The sequence below is a fragment of the Abrus precatorius genome, unplaced genomic scaffold (assembly GCF_003935025.1).
Source record: "Abrus precatorius isolate BTA unplaced genomic scaffold, Abrus_2018 Scaffold11, whole genome shotgun sequence".
NCBI classification, from domain to species: Eukaryota; Viridiplantae; Streptophyta; class Magnoliopsida; order Fabales; family Fabaceae; genus Abrus; species Abrus precatorius.
The window spans coordinates 5,133,694-5,158,159 of NW_020874303.1; the positions used below are offsets into that span (position 1 = coordinate 5,133,694).

The following is a 24,466-nucleotide window of genomic DNA, read 5'->3' on the forward strand; positions in this document are numbered from 1 at the left end:
ATAGAGTCATTTCTTACGTGGCCATGTGATTTTCTTTTATTTTTTTCCCTTTTGGAAATAGTCGTGGCCACGTGATTAAGGAGCATAAACACTTTTATGGCAGAGATGCAAAGGATTTCAGTTGGACTAGAGGGAATTTTGCCTCTAACATCTCAAATTAATCAATAATAACATAATAAGTAGTTGGTTGAAAGGGACAACATAATTGAATCGGTTTGGTCGGCTTAGAAATTCATTAATGTTTAATTAGAGAGCCAACCAAGTTAAGCTTAATCCAACAAAGGTTAAAACATTAATTATACACTTTGATGTATCGAAACAAGTTGAACTTGATAGAGATTCAGAATGAACCCAAGAGAAATAAAGGACAAGTGTAGTTAGGATATTATAGTTAACTGCTTACACTAACTTCCATTATAACTCTTACAAGTATATAAATAGGCTTCCCTTGCTATCTTCTGAGCTACTTCACACACAGTGCTTCATACACACAAATAGGCATTTGAGAGCTTATTTTCCTGCCATAATTTGAGTTCTTGTTAGACCATGGCTACTTCAATGATGTCAAGAGTGTTTTTTCTTTTCCTAGTTATTACTTCATTGCTTGTTGTGAGTTCAGAGGCTAGACTTTTTCCTAAGTTCCCAACCATGATGAATAAAAAGATTAAGAGTGAACTACTTTTACGTGACATAGTCAACAATATTGTAAGAAATAGGGAGTATATATATCACCACAAGAGGGCAATGCTGGAAGGAAGATTGGAAAGATTATCACCAGCTGGACCAGACCCTCAACATCACTAGTGTTACCACCCTATACAGGATCAGTATTGCTTGCTAGAGGAAACTTTGACTCAAGTGATTAATCTTTATTTTCTCTTGATCTCATTTCAGGTTAAGAAGTTAATTATTGATTAGTTGCATAGGTTGGTTTTCTTGTATTAAAGAATCCCTGTAAGCATATGCAAAATTTTACTGAATAAAATAAAGCTTCTAGTATGTTTTTTTTCAGAGTAGATGTCCATTTTAGATATTAAAATGTATCATTCAGTTGATATTCCATTTATAAATGCATCCAATTGGTTATTCAATATCAACTAATGTCATCAAATTAGTGATCGAAGTAACATCAAGTTGTTCCTCAGTTAAAAATAGTAATAACCTTTAATTGTTATTAAACAACCAATTTAATGATTTTTTATTTAAAAAGAAGATTAGTATGATTCAATATATCTTTAAAGGACTAACGTACACATCAGCTGCATGTGTGAAAATGCTAGTTGGCACATCAACTACTTGTTACTTTTACCTTCGGAAAGTATTGGAATTAGTGCTAACAAAAAGAAAAAAAAACAACACGCGATTAGTATTTCCATGAATTTAAACTCTCTTGAAACTAACTTGCACCTGTCTTATGACCCGATTTATCCCAAAATTGGAGATTGAATATCATTAAAAAAATAATTTTAGTTTGTTATACCTTTTCACACATAGAAATGTATTTTAATTAATTACAACTTCTAACAATGAGATGGAAGAGGGACTGATAGTATCTTGCATGCATCCATCATTTCATTCAGAGGAGTTATATGCCAATACCATTTAAATTTGCTTGCATACATTTTTAACACACTTTCAACTACAACAAAAGGATGAAAGAAAAATATTAAATAAAGAATGAAAAAAGTAAAATTTACATAATTTTTGTAATTGTTAGTAAATTTTAACTTAGTAGGTTATGTCAAAAAAGAGTTTCGTCTTTGAATGTATAAACATGATTTATAGGTTATGCGTCCTTGAGATTTGGATGAGACTCTGCAGACTCATCATGCTTATTATAAAATGGGGACAGCACACAAAACTCCAAGGCACCTAAAACCAAATTAAGAATGCATAACATAGTCCACATGGAGCTGAACAGCCACAAGCAAAAACGCGATTGGACTTTTTATAAAAATGGAATTCCCTAAGCTGATGGCAATTGCCATCACATGGCTGACATTACTCCCAAACAAGCACTCACATGCACGCGCACTTTTTTCCCCAAAATCGCATAGCCAATTCTGGATCATAACCACATTTGGAGTCGTCACAGCATTTAGTATATAATATGAAACACTGGGCAAAACATGGCGCAGAATCACCTGCTAATATATGTTTTTACAGGTTGAGAAGAATCTACTTTCATCATCAAGCATTGCCATTTTTGTCTTTATGGCTTAAAATAACATACCAACTTATCCATTTTGCAAGAAAGGGTCATTAAAAGTTGGAAGATCACTGGTTCTTATATTTTCACGCCCACTTTCTTTTACATTTATTGTCCATCGTCCTTTCTCTCTATCTCCTTCCTTTTCAGTCATACCAATCCATCACATCTTTTACTTATTTTTCTTCTTCCTATCTCTCTTCCTCCACTCATTTCACAGCCCATTTTAAGAATGTCAACACATCATTTTCCAAACACCAACTACTTTCACCACTGCCAGCGATAATACCAGAATGATTCTGAAATTGCAAAATGTGATTCAATGTTTTAGGATTACCCAACTATCTGCTGGACAATTTATGAACGGAAAGAGGAACGAGTAGGGAATTGGAGTTTACAGGATCATTGGTAATAGCACAGTAATATTAGGGTTAAATTTGTATTTTGACAAAATTTTAATTCTGGTTCATCAAAAAGTTACTTTAATCGTTAACTTTTTAAAATTTAACACATTTAATCCTTCTCAATGATGTGATACAAAAAATAAATAAATACATATGATACAAAAAGATAACTTGTGACATTTTTAATTAGTCACAGTAACACTATAAAGCAAAAATATTAAATATTAAGAATCTTTTATTGTATACCCTTAAAACACGAAAAACGCTTAAAAATACAAGAACAGCCATTGCGTCTGCTAGAAGACTTCCCAAGGGAGGCCGAAAGTGCACAACTTGGGAATTCAAAATCATATGTTCGTTCTATTGCAAGTGACAAGGAAAATTTGATAGTTGCCACCCACGCCAATATCGGTGCAGTTCAATATAGTTGATACCAAACAATGTTCAACATTCTCAGTTCCAACGATAAGCAAAATTTATATTCTGTTTTTCCTTGCTTATTTTCTCTTTCTGAAGTCTGCGTGGCTAGTGTTACAGATCTCATTTCCAAGACCTAAGTGTAATAAAGGCCGCAAATAACTGAACATGAACAGAGAATACATGGTAGGATGGTAAAAATGAAGACAAAACCAAAAATGTATTGTATTTCCTCAGCTGCTTTTTCGCCCCGCTTATGCCGTTGATGCGACTAAGTTCAGCTGTCGTTACAGTACTCTATCAATAAAATATTACACCATCAACAACAACAATCAAGTCTTATCTCATTTATTGAGATTAATTACATGGATTACATGTCACCATTAAGCTCAGTCAAAAATCAATTACACTCTATCAATAAGTTATTGCGGCTGACAAAATGATCTAACCAAGCAAGGGTAACAAGAACTTCCTGTGTAACCTGAAAACTTAGTACCCTCCTTTATAATTTCAAATTTGAAGCCAGTTTAAGGGAATGCAAAAAGAAAATCGCTATCCCTTCACCTCTGAGTCTTCCTTATCCAGTCCAGAATATGAGAACAATCTTCCCCGTTTACAAAATGCCTTCATACGAAAACAACAGTTAAAAGTATTTGTAGCAAGGAATATAATCCATTCTGCATCTTTGTAAATATACAGCTATATTCAGTACAAAAAAAGGTACCTATTTTTAGTGCGGTAAGACTTAAGTTTAGAAGCTTCTTTGTGATTAGAAATATCTCTCGACATTTTTAGGTGTTCAGGAACAAGAAGACTTCCATTCCTATCATAGTATGAGCCATGAATGAAATCGAGAATGGTTTCCTGGCATGAGTAGTTCATTTCAAAATCAGCACACATAAATAAACATAAAATGGATTGAGCAACAAAATAATAAACGTTTTCCTTAAAAGAAAAATACAAGTGAGGATATATGAAGGGAATGAGGATATCTAATACATAATTTTAGTGGTTTTCTAATTATTTATAAAATTGAGCGACAGATCTTGGAAGTAATTAATATAAATAAGAAATTTCAAGGATTCAATTTTTATACCAGAGGTTTAGAAGCATCAAGCCAGTGGTATATCTGTTCATTGCGAAACCATGTCAACTGCCTTTTAGCAAAATTCCTGCAGAGAAGTATCAATATAAGAGCATTGCTAAATAACCCAATTACACTGCTGTTTGGTGGTATCAACAAAGCATTGCAAGCATATAAGACTAATACAAAGTCCAGTGGAAACAAAATACCAAACAACAGCAGAGATAATATTGTGATGCATAGGTGGGACCGTGGGAGGTACTAAAGTTTATTTTTTCCCAAAAAAAAATGTTCAACATACCAGCATTTGATTTCTTGGTAAAAAGGATGGTAATAATCTAACTTAACTACATCAAAATAGTGGCCCAATAACTAGAAACACGTCCAACAAACAGAAGGTGAAGCACAAGCCGCCATCGTTGACCTAAGATAGTTTTAAGTTGACCAAGGAAAGCTTTTAAATAACAAGTGCAGAATACTAACAGAGTACACCAATTTTAAAAACAGGACAACCAAGTAAAACATCTAAACAAACAATCAAGTGAACAACCAACTTGGCCAATATTTGTTATCAGAATACTAAGACACTGTTATTATGATTTTTGAGAATTCATGAATCATAATTGTCTTTTCTGACAGAATATACTTTAAGCTGAACATCTTTTTCAGTTAATATCATGGATACAACTTCCACTGTGCATGTAAATAAGCTTGGCATCTAATTATACAAAAACCGCTCCAGTGCCCACTTTAAATAATACTCTTTCTTAATTAAAACTTAAAAAACACATCAAGTTGGGATAGGGATAGATATGTTTTATGAGATCAATTCAGCACCTTATCAATACACTATAAAAGGAAAAAATTACCCATAAGTCAAGCTCACATAATTATATATTGCCCTTTTTGTGTTGGAGGATAACTTATTTTAGTTGTACTTTCTCTCTTTTCTTTCTAATTTCTTTTATTTTATGAGAAAATAAATCAATTACAAGCTTGGAGAGATACAAGAGTGAAAATATTGAAGGCAATATAAAGCAATCATTGAATGCATTTAAGAAAAGAATGATTACAAGTTTACAACACTAATATTCAGAACATTAAGCAAGAAGGCTTATCAATGTTTTGGAGGATTTGATCAAAAGTACAAATTTTGCAATGAGCAAATGTGGAAATTCATAGGAAAAACAGCATTGAGAATTGAAGCAGTGCTTCCTCCTGAGCTCTTTTTCTTTTTTGTCCATACGATCTCAAATGGTAATTAGACATGCGCGCACACATACACACAAAAAAGGGAGAGAGAGAAGATTGTCTCAAGCTCTTAAAAATTTTCAAACTCAATGACAAAACATAGTTCGTATTCTAGATTTCTAATTTATTCCAATTTTTCAACCACAAAGGAACAACAAAGTTGTAACTCCAACTAACCATACCAGACAAAAGTCACCAGGGGAAACAAATAAAAAGCAAACAACTGCTTTATAGGATATTTCTTTTACCAGCAGATTAAAGGTAAAAAAAAAAAAGGATTTAAAGCATTATCTTATTAAAAGGATGTAATTTTGATACATACAGAAGATTTTAAGTGAATAACTAAGGAAAAAGAAAAATGCACTGCTACCATTATCTTATTAAAATTACCGTGATGCTTTTTGAAATTCAAACAAGAATTTGTAAAATTCTCCAACTGAACTCTCACCCTGTTGCTGTCTGCATTTTAGTAAGTACTCCATGGCCTGAAATTAGTGAATCACATATACAATATTAGTATTCCAATTATTTATATAGCAAAAACAATGATAAACTTGACACATATTCTATAGGCCATCAACTACATTGCATTGTTAATATCAATATAAGAATTACAACATAGACCAAAGTTTCAACTATTCTTTTAAGCTATACTTGGAACTTTAAAAGAAAGGGCAAATGTTCAACCAAACATATTTCTTAAAGAATAAAAAACTTCTGTGGTACAAAATATGCAGATCATTCAACAAGACCTAATTTATCATTTGTAATTTGCAGATCATAACATTGAAATATAAAGTTATACTTGTCTGTAACCAATTGCTTTTGTTGCAGAATTGGAGTTTGGATTAAGACCAGTATCAAGAAGCCATCGAGCCTCAGACAAAATCCCATCCCTTCCTGCAGTTAAAAAGAACCAAGAGATTTATTGCAATAAAATATTCAGGTACTATTGACAAAGAGCACAGCATGTATTGTTATAACAGCAGCAAACACAAATAGGATGTGCAGTGCACATGAATGTTCTACAAAATGTATGGGATTCATAAACAAATTATGCGTGTTTCCAGCTCATGATATACCTAGTAGCATATCTTCACACCGATAATCAATTGACTTATAGAGGTCAAGTCTTTGGCTAGAAAGGAAAAAACACATAAACTCATAGTCTAACTCTGACAATTTGGTTTCATCCATTGCATCACCATATGGGTTCATATCAGAAGACGCAGAATCATCGGCAAGACTACAATCACCCTGTTCCCTGAAAGAATCATACGGTACTGGAAAAGCAGAAGGAGGTGATCCACTAGACTGCCATTCCAAAAGAATATAAATAAATGGTGAATTTATAAATATATGTCAGACAACTTAGTAATCCATGGAAATCATGCATTTCATATACACATCCAAGCAAAATACAGATACATACAATTAAAGTAATCAGTTGGTTACAATTATGTGCATTGAAAAGTGATAACAGCTCCACAATGAGAAAAACTTCAACTATGGATACTTTCATATTGATTGGTAATGCAATTGTGCTAGGATTCATTTTTGCAGCTGTGTGCAACATTGCAAAAATGAAAGAGTAAAAGATAGGTCAAGAAAGAATATTAAAATGTTAACATGCTTTCTTCACTCCTCCAGTATGGTTTGTAGCTAGGACAAATTTAGATTTTCTTATGGGTAAATTGAAAAATTGCAAGCATACCTTAATAATCTCTAGGCTACGCCGTAATCGGTACCAATCATTCATTGTTAGAAATTGGGCCTTTGGATCACCTGCTTTTACCACCAACTGCACAGCTGCATCCCAGTCCTCATTCCTTTGTAGTTCAGCTAACTCTTGATATGCTTCAGATGAAATATCTGGAGAGGCTTTAGGTACATCTGGCTTTCCATATATGAACCTTATATTTGAAAATTCAAACAGACCTCATACTAGTATCCCCCATAAGCTGCTCAAGAAATGCTTTGAGAAAAGAAACTCAATAATGGTGTAAAAAAACACTGATAATTCACTAATACAGTGGATGCAATACAGCCGCAAGCATTTGATAGAAGTATATTATATTCTACAATGCCAAACTAATATAACCTTTAGCTGCTTATCCTATGGTAAATTGAATATTAACAATGATTAGTACATTACTATAATATACTACAAGTATATTCACATCCTTCAAGAAATAAAGTTATGCAACACTCAGAAAACCAAGTCTGCATCACTTTTTCCTAGCTTCTTCCACCCTGTTTATTTTCTCTCTTTTTTAAGAATATCAATAACTGTGAGATTACCAATGAAATGAATAACTTCATTAGCAGGTTGTGGAAACAAGAAAAGTGGATTTCATTTCCTATTTATGTTTTCTTCAACTTATTGAGAGAATTAGTTCAAAATAGGCAACTGAAAAAGACTTACCATCTTAAATACAATCCAGTGCCCCCAACAACAATGGGAACATGGCCATTGTCAAGAATACGTCTTGTAGCATGCCTTGCATCCTCAAAAAACTGCCCAACAGAATAGTCTGATAAATAATAATTAGTTTTAATTGGTGAAAATGTTTCAAAGTTCTGTCAACAAAAAAATCAATACAAACATTATCGTCTGTATTAATCTCTTCTTAAACAAATATAGCTCAATCCAACAAAAAACAAACCTTCAGATGGGTGCAGTATGTCAATCAGATGATGCCGTACTTCCTAACAATAAAAGCAAACAAAACAATAGTAAAAAATGAAAATCAAAGATTCTAAGCATGATCAATCAAGCAAAATAGGAAACCAAAAACTTATAACAGAGGCTAATGTGAACCAATGCATTATGTCACAATCATTCACCTTTCTATCATTTGGAGAAGGCTTTGCAGATCCAACATCAAGACCTCGATATACCTGTGATACAATCGAAGCCAATGATGCCATCTTGAATAAATAAAACACAAAACTTGTTGCATTATACAGAACTATAATTTGTTTAAGCTCCACATATATAATATTTTCATGAAAAAACCAACCCTGTATCGTGCTCATAACTGATTTCTCACTTAACAAAATATTGTCATGCAACTAGGTAAAACAAGAATATATTTCCTCATAATAATAAATAACAACAGTTTTTTGCAACATGTGCATAATTAGAACGGCCTAGTTTAACTAAACTTATAGATAAATTTTAAGAAGAAAAGAAGATCAATATAAAAAATAAATAAAATTTCTTCCCTAAGTTAAATATAACTTACGCTCCTCCTTAAGTTTTATAGAGAAGTTAAATGTGAACTTAAAAAAATAAAATAAAATAGACATGCATAGGTTGATTTAACTTAAGAAAAGAGTTTGATTCATTTTACTACTTAATATTTACTCTTCCATGTACTTGTTGAGAAGTTTATCCATACTGAGCCATAGTAAATTTTTATAGAAAATCACAAGATCCAATACTACAATTCCTAAAAACTTGCTGTTTCTTATTTTGTCAGAAAAAAAAAATTAAAGCAGCTAAACAAACTTCGGCATCCATAATTTGGCTCAACGGAGATTTCAATCGACAATGCGAACAATGGAACCAAAAATCCTAAAACCCTACGAGTAGCACTACCACCTCACACACAAAACAACAACACGGAAAGACGCTGAGGAAGATGTTAGTTCATTGAATTGTTCGTTTCAATCTGCATATTACCTGAACGGAGTCGGCGCTGACGATTTCGCCGTTAAGGCGCTTAGCGAGTTCCAATGCAAGGCGGCTCTTGCCGGAACCGGTGGGTCCAGAAATCACAACCACCTTCTCTTTCTTGTTGGTTTCGGATGCAGTGGTACGAAACCGCCGCCGGCAACTGAATGAGCGCGGCGATGGTAGGAATAGAGGTCTCTCCGGGAAACGGAGACACGTGCGGAGACTGCAGACTCCGTTGTTAATCATTTTGGAGTTCCAGTATGTGTGTGTCTGTGAAGCGGAACTGCAGAAGCGTTTCTACTTCAAACGAAGGTATAGAAACATTGGATATTTAGATTTAGATAACATGCAAACATTTACTTTTCCTTTTTCCTTTTTTACAAATAATATTATTACCTTTTTACAATTTTTTCAAGACAAAATTCTATTGATTGTTTTTTCGTGAGAATAAAAAAGAATTATTATTTCTTTAAAAAACTGAGATTTAAACAAAAATAAAGATTTAAAATTATTTTTTCCTTTTATTTCTACTTGTTTATTTTTTAAACAAACTATCTATATAACCCAATAAGGCCTTTATTTATTATTTATTATTTTTTTATTAATTTTCTATGTTATTAAATAAAAAATTTGGCTCTAAATTTTTAATTTAGTTTATATTTTAAAAATATATTTTTGTTTCTTGATTTTTATTTATTTTGATATTTTATTTATTTCAATATTCAAAATTAATGAAATTATCTTATATATTAGACTTCTATGATTTTAATTAGTAATTATATAGTCAATTTATTAATTTTTAATTATTTACTTAGAAAGTTTTTTTTTTCTCTTTGATGGTGTATTATTTGTGTTCTTCTACCACTGTATAAAGTTGGTCATTTTCTTTATAATTAATAAATTAAATGTTTATTGGAGAGATTTAATAGCAATATAAAAATGGGAACAAATTCAATGAATGGTGAATTGAGATATAAAGAAGTTATGAATAGACCCTATAACATGCTTAGTAAATGATGCACAATAAGTAAAAAAAATCTCAAAATATGTTATTAATTAATAATTATAACAAATTTGATGATATTAATCTAATAGAATTTTTTTTACAATAATTTTTATCTTAATGTTAGAATTTTAAGGAGAAGTCTAAACATAAAAGTTTAGAATGAGTTTGAAAAAAAAATATCAAGACATTTCTTTATGACTAAGCTAAAAAATTTTATAAAAATAAGTTAATTACAACATAGAACAATTATCTTGGTATGATACTTTAAGATGGAACAGGATCTTCTCCCATTTTGGTGGGAACAGAATCCTCCAGTTAGGCAAAATTTTATATTTTCGCTTAAGCGAAAATACAAAATTAACGTAACTACACATCCAGTTACGGGAGAGGATCCGGATCCCTTTAAGATATGTTTGAGAGGAAGGTTTTGGAGGAGAATGAAGAGGATGATGTAACACTTTAATTTAATTTCAAAAATAATAAATTTTGCAAAATAAGAATAACTAAAATTCTCAATTTAAGTAGACTTTTCTAAGCATAGTTTCAACAAGTATTTCAAAATTATAAAAGTTTACAAATTTTGATAAAGTAACTGCTACAGGACTAATCCAAATACATCACATTTTCAAACAAAAATCTAAGCCTTCATCCATCCTTCACTAAGTCAAGTGATCGTCTTGTTTACCTGAAAAATAAATGTAAGGGTGAGTACTCTACACTATCCATCACACAAACAATATAGGGACTCAGCTTGCATATCACACATTCATATTTGCACATGGCACATAAGCCTACATTCATTCACATTACACGACACAGGTGCCCACACTCATTCGCGTTACATTTAACGCACAGCAACTCTACACACCACATTTTTAACATAATCCACATTATGCTCAATTATGCATTCACACTCAATCATTCACATTTACGAACATAATCATAATCAACTCATCCAATCGCTACCAAATCATATTCCCATAAGATTTTTATCACAATACAATCACAACTAAGTCATTCTCATTAAATATACATCTTTCTACATTCTATCTCAACCACATTGCAATCAATGGCAAAATAAATGAATTTCAAAACACAATGAGATAGGGTAGAGTCCTCTCTTACCTCAAATGAAGACCCACACACCAAATTAACAAGAAAGGCGCTTTCCACACGAATTTCGTCCTAGATACACAGAAGAATCTCATGAGAACCAAGGGAAACCAAGAAAATAGAGAATGGGGGTGAGAAATTGAAACTCTACCCCGTAAAACTTACCTCCAAGCGTTCCTAACATGATTTCAATCTTCAATCTAGCTCCCGAACGACTTTGGAGGCAATTAAATTGATGAAATAGGATTTGGGGTTGAAAGAATCGCGGAAGAATGGAAGGAAATGTAAAATAACCCATTCTCTCGAACCCTAACCCTTTAAATCTCTTTCTGGTCGCGACACTCTCGCTACAGCGAGATATTTTCGCTGCAGCGAGGGGACACCCTCTCTCACTACAACGAAAATCTCATAGGAAACTGCACTTTAGTTTTTACAGAATCTTGCTACAGCGAGACTGCACCCAGAATTGCACCCCAAACTGTTACTCTCTCATTGCAGCGAGGGACCTCTCGCTACAACGAGAAGGCGACAGTTTCATGCCTTCCTCCCAAAGCCCTCTCGCTACAGCGAAACATCTTTTTCGCTGCAGCGAGAACACCCTGCACTAGACATTTAGCCAAATTTTCAGTTCAATTCCAATCATTCACAACAATTTCAGTTCCAATACAATCAATACACATGCCCATACAAGTCTACATTGTAACGCCCTGAATTTTGTAATATTAATTATTGATAATTATATAAATCTAAATGTATATTCATGTGTGTATTTTTAGATATATATTGTGAATATGTATATATATATATGTGTGTGTGTGTGTTGATTTAATTGATAATGATGTTTTTGTGTGTAATAAGTATATGGACGTGTGTATTGTGTATATGCATGACTGGTTGGGCTGAAATGGGCTAAGTGCCTAAGTATAGGCAAGATACTGGGTCGTTCTCGCTGTAGCGAGAAGGTCCTGCGAGGAAGGACTGAAACTGTCACTCTCTCGCTACAGCAAGAGAGTGACAGTTTGGGGTGCATTTTTGGGTGCAGTCTCGCTGTAGCGAGAGGGTCTCGCTGTAGCGAGCTTCTGCAAAAATCAGAGTGCAGTTTTCTCTAGTTTTTTTGCTATAGCGAGAGGGCGTGTCGCTGCAACGAGGACGTTGTAGCGAGAGTGTCGCAACCAGAAAAGGATTTAAAAGGGGTTAGGGTTCGGGGAGAGTTATTTCTCCCTCTCCCTTCAATCCTCTCATGCCCAAAGCCCTATTCTACTGATTAATTACCTCCAAAGCCGTTCGGGAGCGAGATTAGAGCTCAGATTTGTGTGGGGAACGCTTGGAGGTGAGTTTTAAACAGTTAAGGTTTCAATTTTTCATCCCCTTTTTCTGTTTTCGTGGTTTCCCTGGGTTCTCATGAAGTTTCTCCATGTGTTTAGGACGAAATCCGTGAGGGAGAGCGCTTCTTGGTGGATTTAGCGTGTGGGACGTCGATCCGAGGTAAGGGGGGACTCTACCCTGCTCCTTTATGTGTGATTTGCTGATATTTTATGTGATATTGTGATGTGACTGAGTAGAGGGTAGGAAATTGCTGAGATATGTGATGTGGGCACTTGTGCTGTTTATACATGTGTGTATATCTGAATGAACATTGTGAAAATGTGGGCTCGATGGCTGTGTAATATGAATGGAAATAGGTTAGGGGCCGTGTGTCTTGAATGAATTGTGGGCTATGTGCTGTGTGTACTGTGAAAATGAAATGTGTGCCTAGTGCCGTAAAGTTGAACAAATATGGGCATAGTGTCGTGTACTGTTAAATGTGGGCTATGTGCCGTATACTGAAATGTGTGCGATTGGGGCGTGTAACGCCATTGTAATGTGCTGTGAATGGTTCAACGATACACTAAGGGTGTGGGAGATGACGACGGTAGAAACACCTTGGGGAAGAGGGAGTGGTGGTAACACTAACTGTGGAACGGGTGCACCACGGGCCACACACTTTCTTCCTGACTAGACCTCTGACCATTACCTTTACTGAGTGATCTGTGACTGCCCACGTGGCATCGTGAGGCGGGGTAACCAGCGACCATTCATGGTGTAAATCTATGATCACAGTGTCAATGTGAGTGTGACCGGTGTGAGTATGCATGGGTTCATGAATTGTGTTTATGGATGTGATAATGCTGTCTGTGCTTGTATTTGTTTAATGTATTGGAACTGTGTTGGAGGTGAGACTCTATGCTTAATTGTATGTTTTGGTAGTATAGAGTACTCACCCTTACATTCATTTTTCAGGTAATTAAGACGATCAGCACCAGACTCACTAAAAGGGGCGGATGAAACTGCTATAGGACTAGGATTTTAATTTAAAACTAATGTATTTGAATGGGTCCTGTAGTAGTAACTGGATAGAAATTGTAACTACTTTCCTTATTTTAAAATATTTGATGAAATCAAGGATTGAGAACCTTATTTGAAATGAAATTTATTTTATTCTGAATTTGTGAAATTATTATTTATTGAAATTAAACATAAGGTGTTACATACATCATCATCATCATACACACACACACACACATATATATCAAATACACAAACACATGAAAATTCACATACACACTTAGATTAATAATAAAATAATATTACAAAATTTGAAGCGTTATAGATGACATAATTAAATTTATGTTAATATATATAAATTTATATTTTTATTTTAAATAAATATTAATTTAAAATATAAAATTTATCTTTTTCTCTCTTTCCTTTCAAATCTCCTTCCCTTCCTCCCTTTCTTCCATTATCCTGAACAATCCCTTAGAAAATAAGGAGAAAAAAAAATATAGAACAAACCCTTAACAATTAACCGGTATTATAATTTTTTTCTTTTATTTTAACAATTAGAAATGTACACTCCAAATCATTATGAATGGCCTTAATTAGTAAATCTCACTAGTATCATAGATTGATGACTTGAGATACTTCAAAATACATATTCTTATATATCCCAAATAAAATTGTCACCATCTAAGTCTTTTTGTTTTTTTTTTTCAATAATTATAAGATTAAAGTTTTCAAAATTAACCCAACAACACTTACATTAAATATTGAAATTGAAACTTAATAAAGAATCATAATCTCTAACATAATTGATAATGCTTTGATAATGCTTTAAAGCATAACTATTAAAGCACATCAAAATGCATACAAAATAAGAACATAAAAGATCACTATAGCTTTAAACAAACCAAATATTTTTTAACTTTCTTGTTGTCACCAAACTAAAGTCTTATACAATTAGACAAATGTTTGACGAAAGAAAATTTTCTAAGTTATAAAGTCCTCTACTAGACTTTCGTAGTAGGAAACAGACTATGTTCTTTTAAGAAAAAATACACATCAAAGTTCAGTGGCATGGACATAGCCTTCGACTAAAAAATCAAGAAGAATTATAGGTCCCTTCACTGTGATGAGCTAGGAAACTAAGTCCAAAACTTGTCAAAAGAACTACCTTTCGACTTATTTCCATGAAGACTGACAAAAGAGCCTTATTCTTTGTTTAAGACTACATTTTGAGACATTTTAGAAGGCTATAAAGGTCTTATTCTTTGTCAAACATAAAGATACATTCTGGGGAAATTTGGAGAATCGCAAAACCTCTTCAAAAAGGCCATATTTTGAGCAGTTTTGATAGGACATGAAGAGACTCGTTTTTTGTCAAAAAGAGGATGGTCTTTTGAGGAGTTTCTGGGAATTTTTCAATCCCTAGACTGAAAATAACCTAAACTGGTCAAAAAATAGGAACTGAAAAGAAAATTATTCTAAGTCCACAAGATTAAATGAGCTCTCCCAGAAATTGCTCAAAAATTAGAAATTGACAAGAAAAATATTTTAAGTCCACGAGATTAAATAAGATCTCAGATTCCCCTCAGAATTAGTCAAAAAGTGAGAATTTTCAGGAAATTTATTCTAAGTTCACAAAACTAAATGAGTTCCCAAATTTCCTTTAGAATTGCTCAAAAAATAGAAAGTGGTAGAAAAATTATTCTAAGCCCATAAGACTGAATGAGCTCCCAGATTGCCCTCAGAATTGCTTAAAAAATAAAAATTAATAGAAAAATTATTCTAAATTCACAAGATTAAATGAGCTTTCAAATTTTTCTCAGAATTACTCAAGAAATAGGAAATTGGGGGTAAAATTATGCTAATTCCATAAGGCTAACTGAGCTCTCAGACTTTTCCAAAACTAGTCAAAAAGTAGAAACTGAGAGAGAAATTATTCTAAGTCTACGAGAATTTCTGACAAGTTTCCCTCAATTGTCAAAATATAATAAGAAATTTACTCTAAGACCAAGGTTCAAGGTGGAGTTCAAGAGGGCAGGAAACATGACGAAAAATCACAAGGCTAAAATAGACTTCAAAGTAGTGACCAACAATTATCACTAATTGAAGGCCAAAGACACAAAGAAAAGATCATGGACATAAGAAACAAATGTGGAGAATAATAGTTATTGAGAAGCCACGATCATCAACACGATCATAAACAATTGTAATGGGCAGCAGCGGTTGAGGGCTAGCATGCACAGTAATCAGTTATCAGAAAGTGCCTGCAAAAATAGGATAGCGATTGAGAAGCACCATCTATAATGTTACGAAGCTTCACTTTTCCAAGGGACAACTTTTTGCACCCAGACACTACACTTAAAATTCTACACTAGGCCAGACGCCAGCTACCCAGAGACACATGGCTTTTGCTGTTTAGTGTTGAAGTTGTATGTTTATTTTTCTGCAATTTGTTTTCTATTTCTAGTTTCATTTTACGTTTTATGTTCTTGCAATTATGTCTTTGTTTAATATTTTTTTTAAACGTTTATGATTAATTTAATATTGTTTCCATTTTATTGTTTTACTATTCTTATCTAAATTTGTACTTTACGACGTCTCAATTATTATCACATTTAAAAGAGTCTAAAAGAATATAAAATTCAGTCTTTAGATTGCTCTTAGATTTATTTATTTATAATTTACAAATTTTTATCATAAACAATAAAATAAATTTATTTTTTTATTATTTTTTTACCTTAACTATTTCTTCCTCTTTTTCACTCTGTATAGTTGAGTAGAAAAAAAAATGTCGTTAAAAATACAGTGAAAACATTCTTAAGTATTGAATGTAGAAGATGATAATATATACTAACTTAAGTAAGAGAAAGAAAAAAGTTAATAAAGTTAAAATAAGTAATAGATATCTAAGCTCATGACCTAATTCATTCTCTTTTTAGAATCACTATTCTAAGCTTGTACAAGGCTTAATCCAATAATTAATTATCTAATCAATTCCTTCGATTACTCTACCTATATGAAAAGGGAAATTTTGAGTTTAATGTAAGTAACCCCACGTATTGGCAAAAGGACCCTTGGCCTAAAAAGAGTAACCCATTTAACAACAAATATATGATGGCTAACCCTCATAATTAGTGAGCTAAACAAGTTGTGTACATGAGCTAGCAAGCTCCTCGGTTACCCACAAAATACTTAAAAAAATATTTTTTTAATTGTTTAAAGTAAAATATACGTATATATAAGTATAAAATTTAAAAAGCATAAAAATTAACAAAAAAATAAATACATACATACATAGACTAACCCGCAAACCAACTCACTTAGTGCATTTTTTTGTGTCCAAGATCAAGCGCATTTAAATACACAATTTATTTAAATATTTATTTAATAAATTATTTTTACACCAAGACTTATGCCATAAAGTAAACCACAAAATTTATTAAAATAAATTTTAAAAAAGTATAAAAATATATAAAAATATATATAAGCTATTTTATAAATTCCATCATCAACATATGCACTATGCAGACTTATCAAATATAAATGGGTTTAAATACAACGCCTTGGTTAAAAATAGTGGAGACCAATTCACATCCCCACCCATAATCAGATCCACTCTGCTGATCAGACCCCACCTCCCACTACTTCCATGCATTTTCATCGATATCAAACCACTTTTGGGCTGCTGTCTCTCAATAAGGTACAGCCACGATCCCATAACTCTACACCATCGAAAATCGCTCTTTGTATAATCCGAAGCATATCTCAGCTGAGGTAGATTTTTCCTGTATATCTCATCTTCAATAAAAACTAACTTGGACATCAGAGTATCTTTACAAGTACACTCTACACCACCTGCCGCAAGAGCTCTAGAGATCATCCACTATCAACCTTAGTCTTCACGCAATATGGCACTCAACAACCTCGAACATCACAAAACCCGATCATCGTTGTCGACCAATCTTCATTGCACACAGACCACAGCCACCGCTACCATGAATAATGAACAGAAAGGACTATCCGCACAGTTCTGCCGCATTTCAACAATTTCGTTCCCCCCACCTAAGCTACCACAAGCAAACATAATCTCATGGGAGAAATCATTTTCCACTTTAAAAAAAAATTCAGCGGTAATGAATGAGTAGTCTACGACGACCGCGAAGCTTTTCTCCAGTAAGATAGACTTTGAACGGTTAGTGCTTCAGTCATTTATATTATGCTATATCAATAATAGCAAGGAAAAATGAATTTTAAATTAGAGTAAAAGAGACAAACCTCTTATTAGTATACTGAGACCTACTAAACGTTTATTACCAACTATTACTTAGGTCTGCAAGGCAACCTCAATCATATAACAAATAAGACGGTCAAGTTCACAAACAACATGATCGTATCTAACCTTCAAAAATTGAACTTCTGATACACAACAAGCAGGTTCATTAAAAAGTAAAGTCACAAGAAAGAAAGACTAATAAATTCTAATAACTTGAGAACCATGACATAAACTCTATGTTGTCTTGGACACAATTTTTAATTATCTACATTCGCCAGAAGAATCTCTGCGGTGATCTCATGCATTATATGGGTTCCCACCAGCTGCTCCTCCCATATCCCTGTTTGGCATGTCTCTATTGGGAGAATTATTTGACCATCCAGCATTTTGCTGAAACCCTCCCATGTTCTGGTTTGGTGGCTCCCCTCCCATGCTTCCAGCATAGTTATTCTGAGGCATACCACCTGCGTGGCCATAGCCCCCAGCCATGTTAGGAGGAGGAGGAGGGTAACCACCAGCTGCGTTGGGAGGAGCATACCCACCTGCATTAGGAGGGGCATATCCACCGGCATTAGGAGGGGCATACCCACCTGCATTAGGAGGGGCATACCCACCGGCATTAGGAGGGGCATACCCACCTGCATTAGGAGGGGCATATCCACCTGCATTGTTCGGGTTATATCCACCTGGGTTGCCTGAAGGGGGCCCACTCATGTTGCTGGGAGGTGCATATCCACCGGCATTGTTTGTAGGGAACCCACCTGCATTTCCAGGTGGAGCACCTGCCATATTAGGGCCAGGATTTGGCATAGGAGGCCTACCCTGCATATCTCTGTTCACAACATTTTCCCTCCTCCTCTCAAAGTTCCTTGACCTGTCAGCATTTCGAGGCCTGTCATTGCGCCTGTTTCTTTCATTTGCCCGAGCATTGTTTCTAACCCACTCTTCATGATACTTGGGATCATAAGGAACTGCTTGCCCATTTATAAAGGGCTCACCTGGTGAGCAAAACAGAAAAATTCACAAAGCACAAGGTTATGGCCAATCAGCAGCAAGAAAGAATTTCTACTTGGCAAGAGTTTAGATTCTAGCCACCGGTGTAAAACAGAACCTGACAAAATTATAAGATTTCATGCTATGCTTATGCTACCTATCCCCTTTATATGCAACTAAAGTCACACAGTCAAGAATATCCAACGAATCTATTTTAAAAGCCAAGGGACAGAACAAGAAATTCTACCTCCATAATCCTTTTCCTTAACATTCAGATACGAGTCAGGAAGGACCCATCGAACTCCAGGCAATTCTGCAATTCCAAAAAAACCAGAAACTGAAAAACCCTTACAAGCACAAAAGATAAACAGAAGCCAAAAAAATGTTTGAGACCTCATATACCTTTAATTTTGTAGGAAAGTTCTTCAGACACAAGTGCTCCAAATGCAAAGTAGTGCCTAGTTGAAACTGAATATATCTTCATCCTCGCTTCTTCCTCACTACAAAACGCAAACCGAACACACTCAACAATCAATCCAAAACACGCAACAGTGCAGAGAACACCGACAATAGCTTCTACAAAGCTTATTTAGCATCTTATCATATAATAATAATATATAAAAGTTAAACTAAAAGTGTTTTATTAACTAAAAAATTCACATTCAGTAATCATAAAAGAAACGCAGCACTTTTCCTACATCTAACCTAATATCAAACCAAATTAAGTAAAATACACAAAACAAGCAATGGATGAAAATTAAAGATGATAATTAAGAGTAATTGTTGTTATTACCTTCCAATAACCTTAGCAAGGGTTTTGATATAGCTATCGATGATTTCGTCGCGCGTGGGGTCACCTTCGGGTTTCTCCATGACGACGAGCCAGTGCTCAAAGTCGCAGCCATCGAGCAAGATGGTTTCCTTCGGGGGACGATTGGACCAGTTCGGGTTGGGGTCGTTGAGGGAGGATGTGGTGGCCCGTGTGGAGAACGAGCGGATGCAGGAGGTGGCGGGGAGGAGGAAGTGGCGGAGAGAGGGGGAGGCGGCGACGGAGAGGGGGCGGAGGCGGCGGAGGAAAGAGATGGCAGAGAGAGAGGAAGGAGCGGAGGTGGAGAGGGAGCGAGAGAAGAAGGGAGTTAGGGTTAGGGTTAGGGTTTTGGGGATGACACGAGAGAGGATCTGAGTCGCCATGGTTGCGAGTTCTGAGTCAGTGGCGAGTTTTGGAAGGAAGTGACGGAGAAATGGGAAATGGAAATGGTAAGGGTTTAGGGTTTTCATTCTTATAGACGATGCTTCCAGAGAATTAAATATCTATGTTGCCTCGCTTTATTGGAATATCTTATCTTTCTCCCTTTTTTTTAATTTTTTTTATTGCATTCTTTATTCATTAAATAATTTAAATCTCTGACTTTATGATAATTTCATTTTCTATTTTAAATTTTAACAAAGTCCCTTTTAATTAGACTAGTTTTTTTTAACAGAAGTTTGGTGACTATTTGATTCACTTGTTCTTGAAATTTTTTTGAGGTTGTATGTTATAAAATAGCGTATTACTTACCACTTCAAATTTGAGATTTATTAATTTTGTCCTTAGATTGTTAAGCCAAATATCATGGAGCTTTGTTAGTTGAACGATGGTTGGCACCGGAGTTAATTCAACCTTTAATTGGGGTTTTATGTTGTTGTCATTTGTTAAGTAAACACTTGGTTCCAAAAGAAACACGTAATGGTTGAGTTTTAAGAACTATATCTTAAACATTATTTATCTGTTATATATTATAAGGGATGTTCTGATCTAATCATTTTTTTTTCTCAAAAAATTATTACTAACCATTAAATTTTTTTAAAAATGAAAAGAATTAAAATAATGCATGAACTCATCGAAAAGGTTAAGTTATAATTTTAATTTATATATTTAAAATTTTTAATCCTTGTCTGAAAAGATTGTATGCTTGTAATTTTTATTACAAAATTATAAATCAGTCATCGCTATTTTGTAGAATTATAATGATATTAGTGTAATTCTTAAGAAGGGGTCAAACCAGAAACCATGTCATGCGTAAGGATCAAAATGTATCATTTTTATGTGCAAGGACAAAAATAAAATACAAATATAAGGATTAAATGAAAAATAGCATCATGCATAAAGACTAAATTTAACTCGAATATAATTTTGTTAAATAGCAGAAACTGTTGTTTAACGATTTTTTCGTGTAAAGCCAACCATATAACATTTTTTCATGTTACGATTTAAAAGCAAACGGTATCAAGTATCATACCTTGAAAAAATCATACGAAATTTGATGAATCACTTCAAATTTGATAACATCTGCTTGATAAAAAAAAATGACAATATTAATTTGTAAAAAGAGGAATTTCAATATTAAAAATTTGTTTGTCAACATAAATTTATTTTTATTTTGTTCTTAAAAATATTTTTTAATTATTTTAAAATATAATTTTTAAAAATTATAAACCAAAAGAGACAAACAAATCCTTCTTAATCTTTTTTCTTTCCCTCTTCGTTTAGAAAGCATCACTTGATCGAGTGTCCTCAACCATAAGAATGTTCGGTAATTTTAATTCTTAATACGAATAATTTCTGATATTTTTATAATATTTGTTTCTCTGCAGCTTTTATCCTTAAATTTAATAGTTTTTTTTTCAATTTCATTTTTAAAAAATAAAGTAGAAAAATAACCAAACATACCTAGTAATATAATTTTAAAAGAAAAAATAATACTCCAAAAAGAGTGAAATTTTACGTCATAAATACGGTTCATTATATATAAATGTGGAAATTAACAATGAATCGTACATATAGCTGAAACTAAGACTCCTCTACCCGAAAAAGAGAAAAAAAAAAGGATCAAGTTTTCTAAATCAGACCTAAATTATAAGCAAATTCTAATATATAATAGACATCCATTCCTATTGAGTGTTTTCTTATTATTTTTAGAGTGAAAGATCTTAAAATAATACTTTGGTCAGACCGAATCATTTTACAATATTAGACTTTGAGCAAACAAGACTTGTTTATTAAAAGCACAACACAGACATTTATATTTTGAGTCGATGAATTAAACAAATTTGCTAGGTGTTTACCCATTCAAGACCAAGAAGAATTAAGAAATAAGCAATGTTACCTACAGTTGAATAAAACGTATGCAGAAAATGCTTAATATCAGTTGAAAAGGATCATAGTTAACTTGTAAAACTGAATAATTTATATCTACCAACCAAACCATGTCTCAGCGTGTGATGCATGGGAAAGATGGTGGGGCAACCAAACTCTAACACTGCACAGTCAATGTTCAGCTCACCAGATAAACAAAACATTCTACATATACTTCACTTCTTTCATTGGTTTTCTTGAAGCACTTTTAACTCACCAAACTTTTTCCAAATCCCACTCACATTGAAAATACAAGAGTGCACCAAGTCAAGTCCCTTGTCCAAACTGTTAAAAGTCCATTCTTAAGCTTAAAAATTAGCGTACAGTTTGGTGTGTTAGCTCATCTCCCTCTCTTGCTCTCTATCTCCTCTTCTTCACATAACTTAGCCAATACAAGCATTTATTCTCTCACTTTGTATGCACACAAGCCAACAATGGGATCACCATTCAAGCCCATCTCATGCACCAGAAAAACCTCATATAGAATAGAAACCAATAACATATCATACAAGTTGTGCAGCCAACTTGATGAATATACAAGTCTTTGTTTTGGTTTGAATCCTAGGAGAGGTGCAAAGATCATTTTGAAGGATATAACATGTGAGGCAAGGCCAGGGGAGTTAACAGCTATTGCTGGTCCCAGTGGAGCTGGAAAAAGCACACTGCTTGAGATTCTTGCAGGGAGAATACCCCCATGTAAGGTGTCAGGGCAAGTGCTTGTCAATCATAGACCTATGGATGTGAACCGGTTTCGAAGATCATCCGGGTATGTCACACAGGAAGATGCTTTGTTTCCATCACTTACAGTTAGAGAGACACTCATGTATAGTGCTATGCTGAGGCTTCCTGGGGAAAGAAAAGTGGCTGCCATCAGAGTTGCAGAGTTGATGAAGGAGCTTGGGTTGGACCATATTGCAGATTCAAGAATTGGTGGTGGATCAGACCATGGCATATCAGGTGGGGAAAGGCGTAGAGTTTCCATTGGTGTTGACTTAGTTCATGACCCTGCAGTTATTATGATTGATGAGCCAACTTCAGGGTTGGATTCAGCATCAGCTCTTAATGTAGTCTCATTGCTTAGACTAATGGCATTTAATCAAGGTAAGACAATTATTTTAACTATCCACCAACCTGGTTTCCGAATCTTAGAGCTATTTGATGGCCTCATTTTGCTGTCTGATGGATTTGTCATGCATAATGGGTCATTGAATCTTCTTGAGGCTAGGCTCAATTTAGCTGGGCATCACATTCCTGACCATGTCAATGTCCTCGAATTTGCTCTTGATGTCATGGATAGCTTAGGTATACATACTTCGGAATCACGAAACAACCAATTTCTTCTTAAAGACAAAGAGAATCAAGATCATAAGATGAGGATGCTGTACTCCAAGATTGTCAAAGAAAAGGCACTTGTGTACTCAAATACTCCATTGGAGGAGATTTTAATCCTAGGACAAAGATTTTGCAGCAACATATTCAGAACCAAGCAACTCTTTGTCACCAGGGTCATACAGGCCTTAGTAGCTGGTTTTGTACTGGGAACCATATTTTTGAATGTTGGTAGCCAACAAAGTCAAGTGGCATTGCAAACAAGAAGTGGCTTCTTTGCTTTCAGCCTTACCTTTTTGTTATCATCAACAACAGAAGGCCTACCTATTTTCTTGGAGGAGAGAAGAACTTTCATGAGAGAGACCTCAAGAGGAGCTTATAGAGTTTCTTCCTATGTTCTAGCAAATACCCTTGTGTTTGTTCCTTTCCTTCTATTGGTTGGTCTCCTGTACACTACTCCAGTTTATTGGCTGGTAGGATTAAGGAAAAGTATTGATGGTTTCTTTTACTTCTCCTTAGTGGTTTGGTTGGTCTTACTCATGTCAAATTCTCTTGTGGCTTGTTTCAGCGCTCTAGTGCCAAATTTCATCTTGGGAACCTCAGTGATTGCAGGTTTAATGGGGTCTTTCTTTCTATTTTCAGGGTATTTCATATCAAAGGAAAAAATACCCTGTTACTGGATTTTTATGCACTATTTGAGCCTATTCAAGTACCCATTTGAGTGCCTTATGATAAATGAGTATGGGGGAGAGCAAGGGGAAAGAAGATGCATAGAAATTAGCAATGGAAAATGCATATTATATGGAGTTGAGTTCTTAAAACAACAGGGTCTGAAAGAGTCACAAAAATGGACCAATTTAGTTGTAATGTTGGGCTTCATAGTGGGGTACAGAGTGCTTAGCTTTTTTATTCTTTGGTTCAGATGTTACAGAACCAGAAAATAGATAAGATTTACAACATTATTAGATGCTCATAATAGTCCTTTCTTTCACTGATTTTTACTTATTTTTTCACCAATAATAATGCATAGTTCATGTTTACACACACAAAATCTATCACTATTGTTTTGTGCCAACAGAAAAGGCTATTAATATTGTTCTGATTCTTCTGAATTTCCCATGTGTGATTTCTTCATAGATTCATCACTTATAACTACTAAAAGGCAATGCTTACTGTTTTCCTTATTCTAAAACAATTGCGTATAC

The 24,466-nt window shown here is 34.1% G+C and overlaps 3 protein-coding genes across 4 annotated transcripts; 1 reads left to right on the forward strand and 2 right to left on the reverse strand.

The window, feature by feature from the left end:
- Positions 1-2,813: 2,813 nt before the first annotated feature.
- Positions 2,814-9,361, reverse strand: LOC113854701 (tRNA dimethylallyltransferase 9). Its single transcript, XM_027485862.1, has 11 exons — positions 9,054-9,361; positions 8,213-8,266; positions 8,032-8,074; positions 7,791-7,899; positions 7,080-7,278; positions 6,448-6,679; positions 6,171-6,265; positions 5,756-5,850; positions 4,127-4,202; positions 3,755-3,894; positions 2,814-3,654 (listed from the first exon to the last, which is right to left on the reverse strand). The coding sequence occupies exons 1-11, from the start codon at positions 9,291-9,293 to the stop codon at positions 3,591-3,593; spliced, it is 1,347 nt and encodes a 448-aa protein (XP_027341663.1). The 5' UTR covers positions 9,294-9,361; the 3' UTR covers positions 2,814-3,590.
- A 7,636-nt stretch (positions 9,362-16,997) lies between these two features.
- LOC113854647 (multiple organellar RNA editing factor 8, chloroplastic/mitochondrial-like) lies at positions 16,998-20,041 on the reverse strand. Of its 2 annotated transcripts, XM_027485783.1 has the most exons (5): positions 19,551-20,041; positions 19,160-19,257; positions 19,005-19,070; positions 18,379-18,762; positions 17,791-18,306 (listed from the first exon to the last, which is right to left on the reverse strand). In XM_027485783.1, exons 1-5 carry the CDS (start codon positions 20,033-20,035, stop codon positions 18,062-18,064), a joined length of 1,278 nt encoding a protein of 425 aa, XP_027341584.1. In that variant the 5' UTR covers positions 20,036-20,041; the 3' UTR covers positions 17,791-18,061. The 2 variants fall into 2 exon arrangements, with proteins under 2 accessions (XP_027341583.1, XP_027341584.1); XM_027485782.1 differs by having other exon boundaries at positions 16,998-18,762.
- Positions 20,042-22,366: 2,325 nt separating this feature from the next.
- LOC113855500 (ABC transporter G family member 10) lies at positions 22,367-24,205 on the forward strand. The gene has a single exon (XM_027487145.1). The coding sequence runs from the start codon at positions 22,367-22,369 to the stop codon at positions 24,203-24,205; it is 1,839 nt and encodes a 612-aa protein (XP_027342946.1).
- The last annotated feature ends 261 nt before the right edge of the window (positions 24,206-24,466 follow it).

Excerpts from the sequence above, each read along its gene's own strand:
- LOC113854701 (XM_027485862.1), bottom strand. The coding sequence starts at position 9,293 with ATGATTAACAACGGAGTCTGCAGTCTCCGCACGTGTCTCCGTTTCCCG. Across the intron at positions 8,075-8,212 it reads CTTCTCCAAATGATAGAAAG|GAAGTACGGCATCATCTGAT; the intron begins GTGAATGATTGT and ends TTTTATTGTTAG. Across the intron at positions 7,279-7,790 it reads ACTGGATTGTATTTAAGATG|GTTCATATATGGAAAGCCAG; the intron begins GTAAGTCTTTTT and ends TTCAAATATAAG.
- LOC113855500 (XM_027487145.1), top strand. The coding sequence starts at position 22,367 with ATGGGATCACCATTCAAGCCCATCTCATGCACCAGAAAAACCTCATAT.
- LOC113854647 (XM_027485782.1), bottom strand. The coding sequence starts at position 20,035 with ATGAAAACCCTAAACCCTTACCATTTCCATTTCCCATTTCTCCGTCAC. Across the intron at positions 19,258-19,550 it reads CTTGCTAAGGTTATTGGAAG|TGAGGAAGAAGCGAGGATGA; the intron begins GTAATAACAACA and ends TGCGTTTTGTAG. Across the intron at positions 19,071-19,159 it reads ACTTTCCTACAAAATTAAAG|AATTGCCTGGAGTTCGATGG; the intron begins GTATATGAGGTC and ends TTGGAATTGCAG.